We start from the raw sequence: 18,231 nt of genomic DNA, 5'->3' as shown, positions 1-18,231 counted from the left end.
GATTTTATTGTTATTTGCTACAGTGCTGTTTTAGGGCTCAAGCAGGAAACACAGCCCCAGCTGCCTGCCAGGACAATAAGGAGATGCCAGCCCCCCACCCCAGCAGAGAGATTCTAGGGGTTCTTACCTTGCTGAGGCAGAGCGGTCCCCATGCAGGCTCCCAGAGCCCAGGTGTGTGTGCATGCAGAGGAGGTGCAGCAGCATGTGGAGGGATGGGCGTACAGGAGGGGTCAAGCACATCACACCCGTCCCATGCTCAGGGAAGCACCAGGCTTGCAATGGCAGCAGCCTCAGCATGCAGAGAACCGCGTGTGGGCACCTGCTACACACTGCACAGAGCAGTGATCCTCAACCAGGGTGCCGCAAGATCCTTTTAAGGGTGCCCCACAACATAAGCTCTGCTGAGTGGGCAAACATCTACACGATTCACAATACAAACCCAAAGATTTCAAACAGGAATCCATACTGTCAAAACCATTCTGCTCCGTCATGGCTTTGCTGAGCAAAATGCAACAGAAGAATTGCTCTAGTATTTTTCTGTAGTCAAAAAATGATTGAAAGCTGAGAGCCGGCATTTTCTGAGAGATGCCAAGAGACTAATCAAGTGATGTCTTCTGTTTAAAATGGTTGAGAACCAACAGTCTTGGCATAGCACAAGACTGTCACAGGCCTCACTCAACTGCCCAATGGAGTAATGCGAGGGAAGAAGGCGCCTTCACTCCCTGGCTCTTCTAGCCGTTAGGGCACAGCAGAGCCACCTCCTGGGTTGGTAGGAGGGGTAGGTAGGAGTAGGGGGTGTGAGGAGTCCTGGCTTGGCCCCTTCTCCTTTGCCAGCCAAGGAAGGGGTGTGGTGCTCTGAATGGCAATCTATGCTCGGGGCTGCTCCTGAGGCCACATCTCTGTTCGTGGGTTCTCACTTGGGACAGACTGTGAAGATACAATCTAGCCTGTAGTACACCATGGCAGTTCAAACGCTTTCAGAAACACACAGGGGGCACTTCATGGATTTACAACGGGCGCAGCTCTGGGATGCTGATTGTACCCCTCTGCATACTTGCAAAGCAAACTGCAACTTGCAGTAGCTGCGCTGCTGCTGCCTAGAAGAGAAAGGAGCGCTGAAGCCACCCAAAGCAAACTGCTGCCAACCGCTATGACTGAATTTTGTTTACCTTCTTTGCAAATGCACAAGCCATCCACGGGGGAACAGGCACCATCGTTTTTGCAATTACAAACTGAAGAGCAGTTGGCTCCGTAGGTTCCAGCCAGGCAAGTAATAGAGCAGTCATCTCCCTGCAAACCACAATGAAATCACAGTCAGCTAGAGCAGTACGGAGAGCAGGAAATTCTCTCTTCATAAAGCAGCTTCCACTTTCCGAAGGTACATAGTGTACTAAGATTTGATAGCTTAGTCTTCAGCGCTTGAACAGCTACCATTGCTTCCTATGATTATGATGCAATTAGAGCTTTGATTGACTCGGAGGAAAGGGACCCGGTTTTGGCAGCCGTTCAGCGGGAGGTGTGGAAGTTACAAAAACAAACCTCCTAGAACAGATGTTAGATCATTAAGCAAAACATCACTTACAAAACACTAATCACAAAATAGACCGAGTCAGAAACTGCACAAAGCTGGGTCGCATCCGAGCTGGGGAGGAAAACAAAAAAGCAAAGGTTTTCTCAGCAGCTGGAACCAAAAGGCTTTCTTGTGTAAAAATGTTAATGCTGTATCTTCCAGTGTATAAGATGCACCTGTGTTGAAGACCCTCCCCCCCACCCCCCCCTCCACAAAATGGATAAAATTGAGGAGAGAAAGTTTTTAAGAAATAAAATAATTGAATTTGGTCAGCTTTTATTACAGTGATTTTAGTTGTTTTCTGTTACAAAGCTTCAGTGTACAAGATGCACTTTAATCTTAGATCTCCTTTCTCAGGGAGAAGAAACTCATGTTCTACACCAGAAAATATGGTAGCAAAGTGCTTGGGACTTCCTTCTCGATGCACCAGTGGCTAGCCTATCTGTCACTCGCCGTCCTTGTTAGTAAAGTTAGGGTGAGGTGGTGACTTTAGGCAGAGCCTGAAGAAGAAGTGACACACAAACTGGATAGGGAGGCAGTGGGATTCACAGAGGCCCCTCCTGGGCACAATACTGCCTCTGTATCCCCTTAGCCCTCCAGAGAAAGCGGGAGAATCATAGCAAGTAATATGGCCCCATGCCAGATCCAAATTATGGTACCTGGGCTCCAGCTACACTGCCACCTAGGAGTGGCTCTGCCCTGTCCCTTCTCAGATGGTGAGGGAATGAAGTGCAATGGTGACCAGGTCCCACCTTCTCCCATATACCGAGCCCCAAGGTCTGGGTTGCCCCTGTAGGTGCATAAGAGGAACACTTCCACCCTTTCACTCCAACATGCATGCCTTTCGTCCAAGTCACTCCCTCACTCCTAGACATCACTTTTTCAGCAAACTGTATTAGAATATTTAGCTCTAGGTCAACGAAAGCCATCATCTGAAAGACTTCAACCCTGACCACAAACTATGCTGTCACCCATAGCTTATTTTGAGGTGGAAGGCACAGGTGGAAAACATCATCTTTGATGGTACCATTCATTTATCAGCAGATACCAGTGTACAAACTGTCGGCTCTCCAACATCATACAAAGTACCAGCTCCCTCAGGAAGACTGTGTATTGCACTGCTAAGCAACAAATAAGGCAGTCAAAGGGAATGTGCTCAGAACTCCAAATTCACACCTGGGGGTTGCAGCAGCACTGGTGAGCACCAGTGTAAGGTTTTCCATCGTATTATTCAGTGAAAACCTTGTTTGCAAGTGATGCTAACGTAAGCCACAAGAATGTGGCTCAGTCCAGAACATAAGACGTGCCAGACTGGGTCAGACCAATGGTCCACCTAACCCAGTGCCCTGTCTCCGACACTGGCAGAAGTGGATGCTATACAAGGAGAGCATTGAACCAAGGATCTCTTGAGTGATCTACCCACTATCCAGTATCCTCCCTAGCATTCACCATTTATTGAATTAGAGAAGCCAGAGGACACATCTCCAACCATTCTGTTAAGAAGCAACCCTACAGTTTTCTGAATTTTGAGTGAATGTGGCATTTGTAAGAAATGTTGGCTTTGACCTCAGCAGAGAAATAGGCAAGGCCTCCCCAGAAGGCGCGGCTGTGAAAGGTGCTGCCTCGGTTATTAAAAGAGCTTAAGGTACGCAGTTTACCACCACTGCCCTGCCAGGGTCTCTTCAAACTAACCTGGGAAAACCAGGAACTGATCTGGACATTAGTGAGACATTCAGTCTCCATGCTTAATCAAACCTTGACCTTTCAGTCAAGTGTGACAACGAGACAGCCAATTAGTGCCACTCAGGGAGCTCTTTGTGTGTGTGCTGGAAGCCCGAAAGAGACTTCGAACTCATCTGACATGGGCCGTGGAACAGCCAGTGGTCACTAATCATTTCTGATGACTGCTGCCCTGGGTTGGATTTGAACTAGTGATCAAGAAGTTAAAAAAGCAGTTTCCTTTCAAAAGCTGGGAACTTGGAGTTCTTTATAGTCCAGCATTTGCTCAGCCCATGCTGGCTACACAGAGCTGGTATCTAAGATGTTACCTTGCAGGGTACAACAACAAAGACAAGAGGATGGCATAGAGATGGCTCCGCCACTGGGCCTAAGTGCATGCAACCTCTATCTCTTTGCTCCAACAGTTCACTGGATACTACAGGGCAGATACTTCATGGGTGCAAATTCCCCGTACTTTCATCAGTTTGCAGCACCGAGAGTCTGCCTTGATAGCATTTCCTCACCCTAGGAACAGGGGCATAGTGTTTATCAAGCACTTTCAGGTCCTCAAAAGACAAGTGCTGTATAAGAACCAAATTATGACATTTCAGCCTTTACTCAGAATGTCTTTGGGAAGAGACATCAAAATGGGATTTATTTTAAATCTACTGTATTCTCTGGCTTAACAGAGTTGGCCATTCATTCCTTCCACCTCTCATGTGCTTATTGTCTGAACAGCCCTGATTTAAAATAAAGAATCCCTAGCTGTCTTAATGAGATTTATATCCCTGGTTATAACTAGCTAGACCTTCGCAACTCTGTCTGAGTGACAACTGCCAAATATGCTTAACTTCTTAATTATATAATAGGAAGATGCACTTGAACTGTAGCACCGGCTCCAAGATATTATTAATTATAAATGCAGAACCAGTTATTAACATTTTGAACTTGATTTGGGAGAATGACCTATGAAATTAAATACATGCAGGTACTGTAAAGATATGTAAATACCATCTACCCCCTCCTACCTGCCGTGCCGGATAATGTTGAAGTATATTTCAGTCCAGTTGTTAATGAGTTATATGTTCTATTAAGCTGGTATCAAATGCTGTTTATTGAATCATTCTTCTTGCAATATGGTACTTTATATTTTTATCCTATTTAGTAAAATTAATCAACAGCTGTGCCCCTTATGTTGATTATTCTTTTTCTCTATTAAGTTCAGGAGGTTAATGAGTGCATTGAAAAGCCTGAATCTGGTATATAAGATGGGAAGGAACAGCTAATTCAATCAACTGCATACCCCTGAAAATGTTACAGCTATATTAAGAAACGTACCTATTAATAACCTGATATTTAACACCTCCGTTCCATATCATAATGGTCCATATGGACATCACAAACTTTCAAAAGCACTTAATTTGTTTGATCTAGTATTTCAAACATGAAAGCTCAGTTTATCAAACTCCATTCCCTGCTCCCCATCCAAATAAGTATCTCATTGTTTAACGGGTCAAATCCAAGTCTCAGTTAGTCAGTGGAATAACCGGCTTTAATGGGAAGTTGGACCAAGCCCCAGTTTGGGAAACTGTGGAATTGAAGTCCATCTCCGCATGTAAAACAGCATCTGCCTGACTCATTTCCTCTTGTTTTCTGCTGGGAAAACAGACACCTTTTAGACTCAGCCCACAAGATACTGAGCACCTCAACTCAATGAGAAGTGAGGTCACTCTACCAGGAGGTGCTCAGCTGGTAGAAGAATCAGGCCAAATCTCAGTAGGATGGGAATGTTACAGTCGACCAAGAACACAAGCATGGGATGTTTGGCCCCAGTGCCCCCAAAGAGCTGGCTTTTAATCAAAGCGGATAAAATAATATTAGCAACAATAATATAACCAAAGCCATCTATTCAGCCTTTCATCTTCAAAGCGCATTGCAAGCATTAACTAACTGTTGCTAAAACTAACGACTGGTGTTTACAGCAGTGGGCAGAGAGTTGGGCATGCAATTCTCATTATTGCTAATTCTCCCCTAAGTATTGAGAGGTTAGGTCCAAGGAACCAAATTCCATTAATAACTAAAGCTACCACTTCGCATCCATCAGCATCAAATATTAATAGACTCACAAGGGCCCCAGCATTTATCTTCCCAGATGGCAGTTCAATAATATGTCTTGTTTTCTGTTCACTGGTGAGGTGGAGATTTCCTTCCCCACAAAACAGTTACTGTGAAATGTAAGGAGAGATTAAAAGCACGCCAAGGCCTTCAGTGCCTGGTGTTCTATTATCAAGCTCTGGATCCTTAAAAAAGTAAGCATTTTTCCTGGATTACAGCTAGCCTGAGCAGTGTGAATAAGCATGTTGGTTTCTGTTAGATGCGTGATCTTGCTATACGTTAAATAATGGCTGTCTCATTTTAAAGTCTTGTTCCAAAGCTCAGTAGCAAGACTTTGGCTGTCTTCACTGCCCTTTGGCTCAAGCTCTGAGATCGCTAAAATACAGCTCTTTCAAAGACGAAACATACTGGAAACTGTACTGGGCATTCTGATATGAACTGTGATTCCAGCAAGGGGCAGGAAGGAGAGGCTGTGGCCATAATGGATCTCTTTTGAACTGTGAATGTTGAAGAGAGGAAATTAAAACTTTGAAAGGTGGAGGAAATCTATTGGGAGACATTTGCACCGTACGGCCAAATCCTGGTTCCATTGAAGTCACTGGCAAAACAGAAAATCAATTTTTCATGGCTTCCGCAATGCAGAAGGCTAACGGAGTTGTTATTGAACTTGGCTTTAAGTTTGCATTACAAAAACCTATGTGACTGGCTTGTGTAAGTGTTCTTAAAGTCTAATCCCACAAGGTGCTAAGAGTCTTCAATTCCTGTACCCCTGCTCAAGTCAACAGGAACTCAGGATGTGTGATATCTACATCTTAGATCCTGGGTGAAACTGTCCCCCATCTAACTAATTAGGCATTTTTTAAATAAACAGATATGTAGAAGTCCTTTTTTCTTCCTTTGCACCACGTATATATGTGCGACTCCTGCCAACAGCATTAGGGGAAGTTTGCGGCCTCAGAGTGTACAGTACAGGCATGAAATACCTGGATTTAGGCAGAAGGGCATGTGCAGAGCAATATGTATGTAAAGATAACCAGATCAGAAAGGAAAATATGGGTGCTGTTTGTTGTTGACATCTGTGTGTGCAGATAAGCTGATGGCTACAGATTTACTCTATCAAAGTACATATTTAAACATACATACCTAATATGGCACACCAATGTGCTGGTACACAGCATCTGTGCACTGGTGCAGATCACAGATATGGTTCTGTATATTTACTTATTTAATTGTGACATTTACAATTAACCCAAAGTGGTTCTCTCCTAACATTCCCTCCAGGTAAACATATGGTATCCAGCAACGTGAACTGGCAGAACAGGCTAATTTCCCTAATGGCGTTCCCGTGGAAATTAGCGTGCTCTTCCTCGGCATATTAACAGCAATATGAAACTTTGAACTTTCTATCAGTCTTCTCCCCCAACCCAGACTCAAGCAATTTATTCATGACCTTACTATACAACATCTTTAGTTTTCCAGACATAATGATGTCCTCTGGCAGAATTCCTTTCCCCTCTGGGTGTTACTAATTACTCCCTGCAGATGCTATTATTGGTACTAATGATAAAATGAAGAAAAAAGGTTGGGGAAACAGCCACAAGGAGCTTGTAACGGATATAAGCTAGGATTTAACTTTGCAGATGCTCATTGTTACTGAGAACTGACACGTTTTCCTTTACTCATTTTGTTAGGCTATACGATGTAGCTGTGCCAGGCATTTAAGTGTACACAGATGCTGCATTGCTTACTGTGAACCCTCTTCTAATGATCATCTCACTTCCTTACTTCAGGCTTTGCTTTGCTTTGGGGTGGGAGGTGGGAATGGGAGGGTGAAAGACATGAAGGAGGTTGTTAGTTAAAAGAAGGAAGTTAGTGTTCACAAAAGATATAAATATTGACAGTTCTGGTGATTGAAGTCATAGAATTATAGGGTTGAAAGGGGCCTCAAGGGTCTTCTAATCCAACTCTCAGGTCCTCCATTTAGTCATGTATTGGTTTCCATCTGGTATCACTGAAAGCTGTATTTCCACTGACACCATATCTCTTTGAAATGACCATCTCTAGAAACAACTTCTGTTGTTTCCACCCAACCACCACAATGCCAGTTAGCGCTCTGGGTATTAGCAACACCTTCAGATATGGCCATGACATGTTGCTTTTTCTTCTAAAATCTCACCAAGTAAATTACACCCACTTACGCTGATTACTGATTACGTAACGGTGTGTACTTCATCTCTGAATTTGTCCTAATATGTTATTTGCACTATAATTATACAGTAAACATCATAAATGCCTAAATTAGCCTTCCTGGCAATAATCCTGAAGTTACGTACATGATAAAGGGGTTATAGAGTTACGAAGTCACAAGCAAACAATGTTTGATGTATTGCAAAAGTGTTAGTAAGTAAAATAAAATGTATTTTTGAATCCTGCTAGAAAAGATGCAATGAGGTCTGAGGCAAGTGAGCATAAATCCCACAAATCAGCAGCAGTTTTACTGGTGATACAGTCCTTTTCTTCCCTTTTTCATGCCCTTATGACAAGGTATTTAGCAGAATTCACAGACTTCGTTGGAATCTGACAGGCCACACTACGAGCACTTCTGTTGTGGCCTCCAAACTCGCCACCTCTGGGTTGTCAACTATGTGCCTTAGCACCAGTGCCTCTCCAGCCCCGCAAGCTACAGTCGTTATCCTTGTTATGTTGAACTGAAGGAAAGAGACTTGAATATGGAGGAAAGCAAACGTGGAAATCAAAACAAACTATACATTTTTGGGGATTTCCAAACTTTTTAGTGCGGTCTTATAATAATAGAAAATTAGGATTGAAACAGACCTCAGAAGGTCATCTAAGCCAACCCCCAGCAGGACCATCCCAGCCAAGGCTTTGTCTAGCCAGGTCTCAAAAACCTCCAAGAATGGCTATTTCACCACCTCTCTGGGTGACCTGTTCCAGTGCTTTACTACCCTCCTCGTGAGAAAGATTTCCCAATATCGAATCTCAACTTTCCCTGCCACCACTCAAAACAATCCAGCTCCATCCTCTTTGGAACCATCCGGCTGGGAGTTGAAGGTTGCTATTAAATTCCACCCCCACCTCCTCCCAGTTTTCTCTTCTGCACACTAAATAAGCCCAGTTCACTCAGCCTCTCCTAACCAGTCATGTCCCTTAGCCCCCAAACCATTTTTGTTGCCTCTGGTGGACTCTCTCCAATTTGTCCACATCCTTTCTGTAGAGCGGGGGGCAAAACTGGACATAATATTCCAAATGTGGCCTCACCAGTGCTGAATAGAGGGGAAGAATCACTTCCCTCCATCAGCTGGCAATATTCCTACTAATGAAGCCCAGTATACCATTAGCTTTCTTTGCAAAAAGGGCGCACTGCTGGCTTATATTCAGTTTATTGTCCACTGTCACCCGCAGGTGCTTTTCTGAGGAGCTGCTGCTTAGCCAGTTGATTCCCAGCCTGTACCGGTGCAGGGGATTCTTCCACCCTAAGTGCAAGACTTTACACTTGTCCTTGTTGAACTTCATGAGATTTCTTTTGACCCAATCCTCCAATTTGTCGAGGTCTCTCTGAATCCTAGCCCTACACTTCAGCGTATGCTACCTACACTTCAGCGTATACTACCCTCCCCCCTCAACTTTGTGTCAGCTGCAAAGTTGCTGTGGGTGCACTCCATCCCATCTTCCAGGCTGTTGAACATGATATTGAACCGGCCCTGGGACCGACCACTGAGACACTCCACTTGATACCAGATGCCAACTAGACATTGAGACATTGATTACTGCCCATTGAGCCCAACGATCCAGCCACTTTTGGATGCACCTTACAGTCCATTCATCCAACCCATGCTTCCTTAGCTTGCTTCCAAGAGTGTTGTGGAAGACACCTGAATGCACCTGATTCTGCTTTCTTGAACACTGATTTCACAGTGTAATCCCTCTGATCTCAGTAGATGTATTCTAATTTACACCAGAAATAGGCACAAACCCAGTACCAACTATACAGATTACTTAGATGGGGACATTAAACAAAGATATGTAGCATTTATCACAACTAGCAAGTCAGATTCAGAACTACTAGAAATCACCCATCTGAGGAAGATGGTGACTTCAGTGGAACTAAATTAATTTATACATGTTGAGGATCTGGTCTGTGATTATTTGAAAAACTGCTTGCAGAATTAAGTAGCATTAAATTGTAAGGAGCGTTGGCATCAGAGAGATATGCTGTATAGCTTCATCTAACAAAAAATTTTCATACAAAGGTAATGGAGACTGTGGAGAATGAAAGAGATGGACACTACTCAGAGTTTTATTATATGTATTGTTGGTACTCATCAGGTATTAAAATGTCACGTTACATCTTGCTCCATAAAGAACCCCTCCAAAAAAGAGATTGGATTTAGACATGGTAAAACGACTCCTACATCATTTTCTCTGGACAGATATTTCCAGGGAGATGGTGCTTCATACCTGAAAGGAAGTCCTCCCACTGGCTGTCTATGATCTAATGGACTACAAACCACATATTGATACACAGTTCAAAAAACCATGATGGAGGTCAAGTGCTCAACTAAATCAAATCATTCTTCAAAGCCCTGACCATGTACAATTATTTTGCTGTTTACGACCAAGATGCTAAAACAAACTCCCAATGCTCTTCACACAGGAGGATGGTGAGTTGTTTGTGTTGGCATAGACAAGACAGCTACAGTCCTCAGGCACGGACTTGATCTATGGGCAAATGTCTGTCTTCCGTATGCAAAGGCGTGGAAACTGTGGCTATATTGGGGAGAAGGACTGCCATAATACCTGACTGGGTCTTAGTTCTGGCCATCAGAGGCAGTGGCTAAATAGAAAGATTGCCTTTCATTCTGGATCAAGGAGCACCGTCCCCTTTTAAATGGAAAAGTTTGAACCAGGTTCATGAGCTCAGTGAAAGGGAGTGGTTACAGCTAGCCTTGTGCTCTCTCCCTGCCTCTCTCCTTGGACCCAGGAGAAGTCAGGAGAATGCAGAGCAATTGCTGTTCCTGGCCCGCTGCAGCTCCTCTTCCCTCCTGTCACATCACCAAGGGGGGAGAAGTGGCTGCTCTGTCAGCTGCTTTCCTGCCAGGCATTGGGAATATCAAGCAAAGGACAGCTTGCTTTCCTAATATCGCCACTCAGGGCGCTCAGGGAAATGCTTGAGACTAGAGTCTGAAGCCAACAAAGTCATGGCTCCCTTGTCTTGCACCTCAGCCCCCCAGCAGGTTACCCAGTTCGGGTATAGTGCTGAATTCCTGGCTGCCCTAAGGGGCTATCCAATGTCTTTCCTGTGCAGGGAGGCTGGATCCAATGATCTTGTAAGGCCCCTAACATCTATGAATCTATGAATTTGGGAATAACCTGGGTTCACAGCACTCCAGCCTGCCCCATCTTTGCCTTGAGAGAGGAGAGGGAAGGTGCTGACTTGACATCTGCTGTGGGATTCTCCACGTGGGGGAAATGCCAGGGTTGAATACGCTCACTTCCCCTTCTCCCCATCCGCACCCCTGACTGTCAAAATCTGGCCACTGTAGTGGGATGGGGTGCTATAAAAAAAGAGAGACCTAAATACAGTGCATGGTAACCAGGCCATTCTGTGGGTCTGTGACACTCCCTTGATGAGGTGGAGGATCCAAAAAACCAGTGCCTGGATACCCTTGTTTCACATATATACACTTTCTAATATCTGCTAGAGATAAAAATGCTGTAGAATTGACAGCACTCCCCATCTCAGACAACTGTTTGAAGAAACCATATGTGAGAGAATACAGTAGAAAGAAAATTGCTTATAGAGAGAGGTGAGAAAGGGCATTTTATGGCACAAACTGAACAACACATCCAGTATCACCTTTAAGCTGAGGTATGGCCCTTTTGTTGGTGTAGAAGATGGCTTTCAATTAAATCTATGCCCCTTCGGCAAAATCTGACAATATATGTCCTCGTGAGTCTACTCATTGCAATGGGCTTGCATCAGCATGTTTTTCAGCTGTCTACATTTATGGACGGCCAAGGTCCAAATAAGGCTATATGTGTATGGCGCCTCTTAATATAACTCTGATTACATTTGCTATCCTGATGTTCAGAAACAGAAAGACTGGGGCTCCCCTCTGGATTGAAAAAAAAGAATACTGAAGGCACATGCACACTATGGAAACACAATCATGATAACTGCACAGTTAGGACTATGCATGCATGCAGACACGTATGCATGTGCATATGCAGAGTAAGCATGACATTACATTTAACAGCAGTGCAGAACCCAGGCCATGGTCAGACAGACAGATGGATGCTCCTCTTTCCCCCCCAGAGAACACACACAAGTTCTCTGAAAACTCAGAGCATACGACCTGGTGGAAGGTCTACTGCCCTTAGAGCCCGCAAAGCTCTGCTGGGATGTTGTATTTAAATGCCCTGGTATTTAAGATGTGACTAATCAGTTGATTACATTGTAAGTAGTAACCCAGCCACATGTTCATGCAAAAAATGTGATAGCTTTGTGGCTGGTTCACTTTTTTTTTAAAATTTGTATCCAAGGCCAAATTAGCCAAAACTAATTCCACATCCAAGAGTCCAGAACCATAAGTGGCCCTACATCCTCCACCTGCACCTGGGGCTTCAGATGTTTCCAAAACCTTTGGTGGGCAATCTACTTGCAGGCCCAAGCCCGGAGGCTTGGGGTTTGGATGCCCCCAAGTTCTGCTTGCCCTTAGTCATACGGCCCTTGGAGTAAGCAAGGGAGGAGACTCCCGTTTTCATAAACTGGGTCTAAAGCCGCTGCACCTCAGTGGGCACTGAACCACGCCAGACGAGCAGTTCTCCTACAAGGCACTTCAGGAAAACTGCCTTCTTGGACAAGAAACATGGTATTTCCCCTGCCAGGTTAAGAAGCCACTACGTTTGATCTCAGCCTTCAAGAGGCCAACATGACACAATACATTTAACATGTGGATAGCTTCAATGGCTTGGATGCTTGTCCTGCAGCTGGGAGCCTGGTCCGCTGATGGGCCTCCCAGTTGCAGGAAAGCATCTGAGCCAAGGGCTCCATGTGTTCCTGCAGCTGGGAGCCCCAGGTAGATAACTGGCGCTCCCAGTCATGATGGCAGTGGGCACTCAGCTTGCTCGTGCAGGGAAAGCCTGCGATCATGATCCCAGGCTCCCCCTACACTGGCAATATGGCAGTATTGGGATCTAATCCCTGATCCCAGAATCTCACTTCCTGTCATATGCATGTGGCATAGTAGGAGATGTGATTACTGGGACCCCATGATACAGATCCCATCACACCTTTAACTGAATTTCTGCCAGGGGCCTAAGTGAACTAAGACAGACACAAATCTAGCCCTCTGGGAACAAAGGTCAATAGAAAATGAAATGAAAATTAGCTAACGACTTCAATTCTATTCTATTGCTGTTTAAGCAATTCCTAGGTTTTCAACATGGGGTGTGACCTACAAAAAGAAATGACTACTTCTGCCTTTATGCAAAGAGTTGTCCACAGATACACAGATAGTACAGATGAACATATATATGGTTAGAAGCTTAATAGATGAAGTGGAAGCAGCCCTATTGGACAACGGTATATTTCCCTGCAAAATTCAGATCAAATAACTCAGCTGGAAGTTAGCTATCGAGCCCCTCTGGTACTGAAAGAGGCAACTGAAACGGAAATGCAATTTGACATAGCCACATTGCCAATTAAGGGTAAAATACAGGCAATATGTCAACTGGCAAAAAAGACAGAGGTATTCAGGGTTCCTATATGAATCTGGTTCCTCTGGACCCACTTACAAAACTTTGGAGTATTGAAGTAAATAAAACAGCAGCAGAGCTCTGAGGAAAAAAGGAAATCATAAGAAAGAGGGAGAGAGCTGAGACCTGAGTACCGGTCTTATCAAATTATACACACTGTGTGTAATGGACCAGGTATTATAAAGGGACAACAGACGTGCCTCATTAATAGAGGAAGCTGGGCACTGGGACTAATTTGGCTCTTAGCTAAATGCGGGGCAACTTCACTGAAGCCAGTGGCTGTGCCTGGCCTAACAGCAGAATCTGCCCTCCTAAGCAGAGAGGCAAAGTGATGGGCCATAGAAGGGAGGCAAAACACAAAGAAATACAAGCAATTCATAAAAAAGCTGAGAAAAATTGTGAGGAGTTCAAAGAAAGGGCTGCAATTTCTGCAGACTGTGTAGAGCCACTGTGTGCTGTGCACCCGGTGACCTTGCTGAATACCCCAGCACAATAGTTCACCTGTTCAGAAGCACACAACAAATACCCCAGGGTGTGATGAGACCCTTCATTATGTCCCAAGCCGCCAGATGCTGATGTGAACACTGCTGGGGTTCAGAGACACACGGGCTCCCAGACACTGTTGCTACCAGTGATCCGGCAGAAAAGTCTAATTGGTCAATAGAAGCACCAGGGGGAATGTGCTGACAGGCTTAATAGGCAGCAAGCACCTGGTCTGTTGATATAAAAGGCAGCAGGAAAAGTGGCTGAGTCTGAAAGCCAGCAGACAGATAGGTGGTCTCCCCATAATGACCCTAACTTGGAGTCTATAGGTTTGCAGGACGCTTTCCCCTGCTGCATTCTGGGGCTCTGAGAAATGCTTCCCCTCTTGTGATCAGTTACTGAATAACCTGCAGTTAAATCCCCTTTGTGCCAGCGCCGTTTTTCACTGCTCTAGATGTGGCAGGGCTGTACCACAGGGGACCAAGTTTTCAAAAAGGAGCCTACAATTGAACAGAGATAAAATAGCATTTGGGCTGAATTCTGCGCTGTGAAAGTCACCAAGCCGACAGCTCCAAGGACTGGAGTCCTTTGCAAATCCACCGAGCATGTTCAGGGTAGGTGGGGGAATCAGACGCTTGGCCGTATGGTGCCACTGCGATGCCTGACTGAAACGACTGCTTGGGAAGGTGAAAGTCTGGAAGCCAGTTACCCAATGAGTGCTAATAGGGATGGGATTTGTGAGGCAGATGTGTTCACTGGGAGCTGGACTGTGCCATGTGCAGTCAGTAAGGGGACCGTTTTCAAGCTGTGCTGACCTGCTCTGGGTCTGCTAGGGCTTTATAGCCCTCTACAGTCCCTGGTTGCAGAGGCATGGGGTCAGTCATTTTGTGCATAACCAATTCAGAGGTCAACATTTTGCAGGGACACCAAGGTGGACCTAGTATTGGTCTTTGAGCACACAGGGGAGGACTCCCAGTGTTCGCAGGTATTGACTTGTCTGTCACCTGGCTGCTCAAGGCTGTTTATAGGAGGCAACCTGGGCTTTGAAAAAGTCAAAAGTGACCATTCAAGGGTTTCTGCATACGAACACAGCAACTGGGGAAGATTAAATGCCTGATTCTTGACGGCTTGTAAAAGGTGGGCAGTCCTTCGACAGCTGCTTCAAGATGACAAATAGCGAAAACCAGGGAACTGGATCCTTGTGGTAATGCTGGGACTTACCACCGAGGGATCTTGGTTGCCACGGGATTCTGCTCTTTTGGGGTGCGGCTGAACGGACTGAGGCACCTCCTGCATGTCTAGACAGCATCAGTGACCAAGACATGTTCTTTCACTTTCAGCTACTAGAAGATCATCCTGGATGAAGACTCAGCTGGTGCAAAAGGCAGCCTGCCTCCTTCAGGGTTTAGGCTGCCATGAGCTCAGTGGTTCTCTGTGTACTTGTGCAGGAATCTCAGTCACCAGGCTCCAGCTAGGCTTGGATCTCTGTCTGTGAGCCACCAAGATAATAGCGGTTCTTTGGGTAAGACAAAATGCAAAGCCCAGAACTCCGGATGTCAGAGCTGGGGACAAAAGATTCCTGGCAGAGGGGACGTGGCTAGGAATGAACTCTCAGACAAGGTTAGAGGGCTCATAAGTGGACAGTCCTATTATCCTCCATAACCCAGGTATCATCTTTGGCCTGGTCCATCCTGGCCTTCCAGGAGCGCTTAATCTTCTGATCTTCTGCTTCTTCCAGTCCCACACTCCTGAGATCCATGCTGCCGCTCTGCGCACTGACCTAAAACTCCCAAACCAGGTTTTCATTACATTTCAGGCCTTTCAACTATTGCAAGCTCCTCTTTCTTGATCTTGGCCTTCATAAAAGCAACCTTGCTCCTGACAAATCCATTCAAGGTTGCACTTCCATTCCAGTCCATTACTCAGGCGGGCCCATTGCCTCAGGCACATAACTCCTCTCTCTTTGTATTCAGGCTCCTCTTTCACCAACGCAAGTTCAGACTACTTGTCTTTCATGGCTTAGCTTCATTCTCCTTTTCACCTCTGACTCTTAACTTCACAGATAGCTGAGGTAGTGGTCTAGGGTTTATATCTCACACAGTTAAGATACTTAACAACCTTTCCATAACTAAAGGTAGGGACAATAAACAGGCTACTGAAAAACTGAAGAGCAGGGAAGAAAGCCTAGGAGTCCCACAGGTGGCGGACTAATCACCTAGCCCGGGTCGCAATCACCTAGCCGAGGTCGTAATCACCTAGCCCGGGTCGCAATCACCTAGCCAGAGTCGTTTGACCCCAGCATCCTTTCCTGCCATGGCAGGGGGTCGGACTTGATGAGCTGCTCAGGTCCCTTCCAACCCTACCAACTATGAAACTATGGAAGGCCAGGGCTAATGGGGTTTAGCAGCCGCAAACTGGGCTGGTGACAGCGCCCAGCCGCGTGCTCCTCCACTGCCATGCGTGCAGCACCAGCGCACACTGGTCCCAGACGGCCCTGCAGGAGGGAGAGGCAGGGGAGGGCGGGCGGGCGCGCTCCATACTGCCCAGCTCCCCCAAAGAATATTTTCTAGTGCCACTTAGGCCAAGGCTTGTTGAACAGAGACAGATGCCTTCTTTCACACATCTCCAAGTCAGGCCTTGACCAAACACTGCTTTTTAAATTTAGGACCTCATGACCCAGGTTGCCTTTTTGCTCGTTACTGATTATCGATGCAGTAATACAGATAATGATAACAATCAATACTAATGACGCCTTCCCAGCACCTATGCTAAACTTCACTAGAGTAATATGGATGCTTTTTTTCCTGTGTTGCCACTAGTTCTAGCCATTGATATTAATTCTGAAGCAATGGATTATGAATACAAATAAGATATCAGCGAGCTGAAAATGTATCTTCCTTGTGCTGTTGGGAAATTCCTAAAATGAGACTGGACAAACTATTTTTGTTGCCTGTAATACTCCATTTAATTGGACAACTGCTGTGCTAGAAAACCTTTCCCCCCTCCTACAGCAAGAAAAATTTATGCTGGTGATTGGTAACAAGAACACCAAGATAAAATAGTAGAATTTATTTTATACTTATAAATGAAAAGGGCTGTTAACAAAGGGGGGTAACTGATATGCTCGGTAAATCAAGGATAAAAGGACACAGACTCTATTGAAGATCTTTTCCTCTCATTTTTTCTCTTTAAGCCATTTGATGAGGTGCCCCGTTGCTCTGAGATGAGCTTCCACTGAAGTACTGTCAGAATTACCACAAAGAGAAGCTGAACATTTAAATGAGTTAGAGCCCCCAAAACAGATCCACTATCTCAATCCCAGGCCCATTTTTCACATCAAGAATTCTGTGAAGTTTATAAATGCCTTTCCTACTAAATCAAGGCTTTATAAAACAATGAAGTCTCATTCATTGACGTCAATTGCTCCTCAGGTGGTGAAAAAAGTACCGTGGTAATAAAAGTAAAAACAAATACAGAGCAGAGGAGGAATCCTCTGACAAATTTGTATTTATCAATCTGGAAAAAAGAGCAAGTGCCTGTCTTCCTGGTGGATATTCTTCACGAATTCTAGGACACAAGTCGTGTGCCGACCAGAGGGAATGGGTCTACCTGGGACAACCCAACAGACCTGCCACGTCAGTCCCACAACACCGTACACTACACGTCTACACGGTGGAACAAAGAAAGAGGCGCCGAAGACCTCCGGAGCGAGTGGTTTCATTAAATTCAGAGCGGACCATGAAGAATGAACTTTCTTCTTTCCGGCCAGATGTTTTGTGAGTATGTGTGTCGAACTTCATGCATGGTTAAATCCTGGGGTATTGCTTGGGGAATTGGCTGATCACTTACTATTTTCATATTTTACCTATTTTTATTATTTATCTTGTAAGCTTCCCCAAGACTTTTTTGGGGAGAGTGGCACATAAATCAAATAGATAAAGAAAGAAAGAAAATCAATGAATTGGTGGATTCTTCATTATAATATTTACTTCATATCTTTAAGTAGATTTCTATTTATTGTTCTGTAGTGCCCTGTTGTTTGTAGTGTGTTGTAGAGAACCACATAGAGAAACCTGAAGGCAAAATTTGTTCCTCAGTGGTGGACTAAGTACTGTAGTTAGAGACTTGCTTAGCATGCAAACTTAGGGCCTGATTCCTGAACGCCTTCTGCATGCAAATCCCCATTAAGCTCCATGGGAGATATCGATACCTAGGGCTTAAAAAAAGGATAACACTGTGGTTTATTAATACTTTTAAATTCCAGTTTTGATACAATAACAACAGAAGATGCAAGTCATCATAGACACACAATGCAGGGACACAGCTGGAGGGCCTTCAAGAGATGTCCCATAAAGAGAAAAGTAATCTATTAGGGAGAGGTGCTTATTTTTATAGCTTCCATCCCTTTCTTTACTGCACAGTACAGGGATGGGCCTGTATGGGATCTACCAATACAGGCAAGAAAAAGAGAAATGTCAGAATAAATTCTCTCATTTTGGTGATGAAGTGCTAGCTTTGCTTGCCGGTATGCAGGGTTCAATAAAAGTAGACAGGTCTTCAAAAAA

General features: G+C 44.9%; 1 protein-coding gene across 6 annotated transcripts in view; it reads right to left on the bottom strand.

The window, feature by feature from the left end:
- MEGF11 (multiple EGF like domains 11) overlaps positions 1-18,231 on the bottom strand; it is a 392,338-nt gene that overhangs the window by 79,996 nt on the left and 294,111 nt on the right. For all 6 annotated transcript variants that reach the window (XM_059714543.1, XM_059714542.1, XM_059714540.1 and 3 more), the window contains one exon: positions 1,170-1,290. In XM_059714543.1, coding sequence (XP_059570526.1) covers positions 1,170-1,290 — 121 coding nt within the window. The remainder of the gene's footprint in view (positions 1-1,169; positions 1,291-18,231) is intronic.

This window comes from Alligator mississippiensis, chromosome 11 (assembly GCF_030867095.1).
Source record: "Alligator mississippiensis isolate rAllMis1 chromosome 11, rAllMis1, whole genome shotgun sequence".
In the NCBI taxonomy this organism is placed as follows: domain Eukaryota; kingdom Metazoa; phylum Chordata; order Crocodylia; family Alligatoridae; genus Alligator; species Alligator mississippiensis.
Note: the sequence above shows the minus strand (reverse complement) of the source record. Positions and strands in the feature narration are given on the sequence as shown.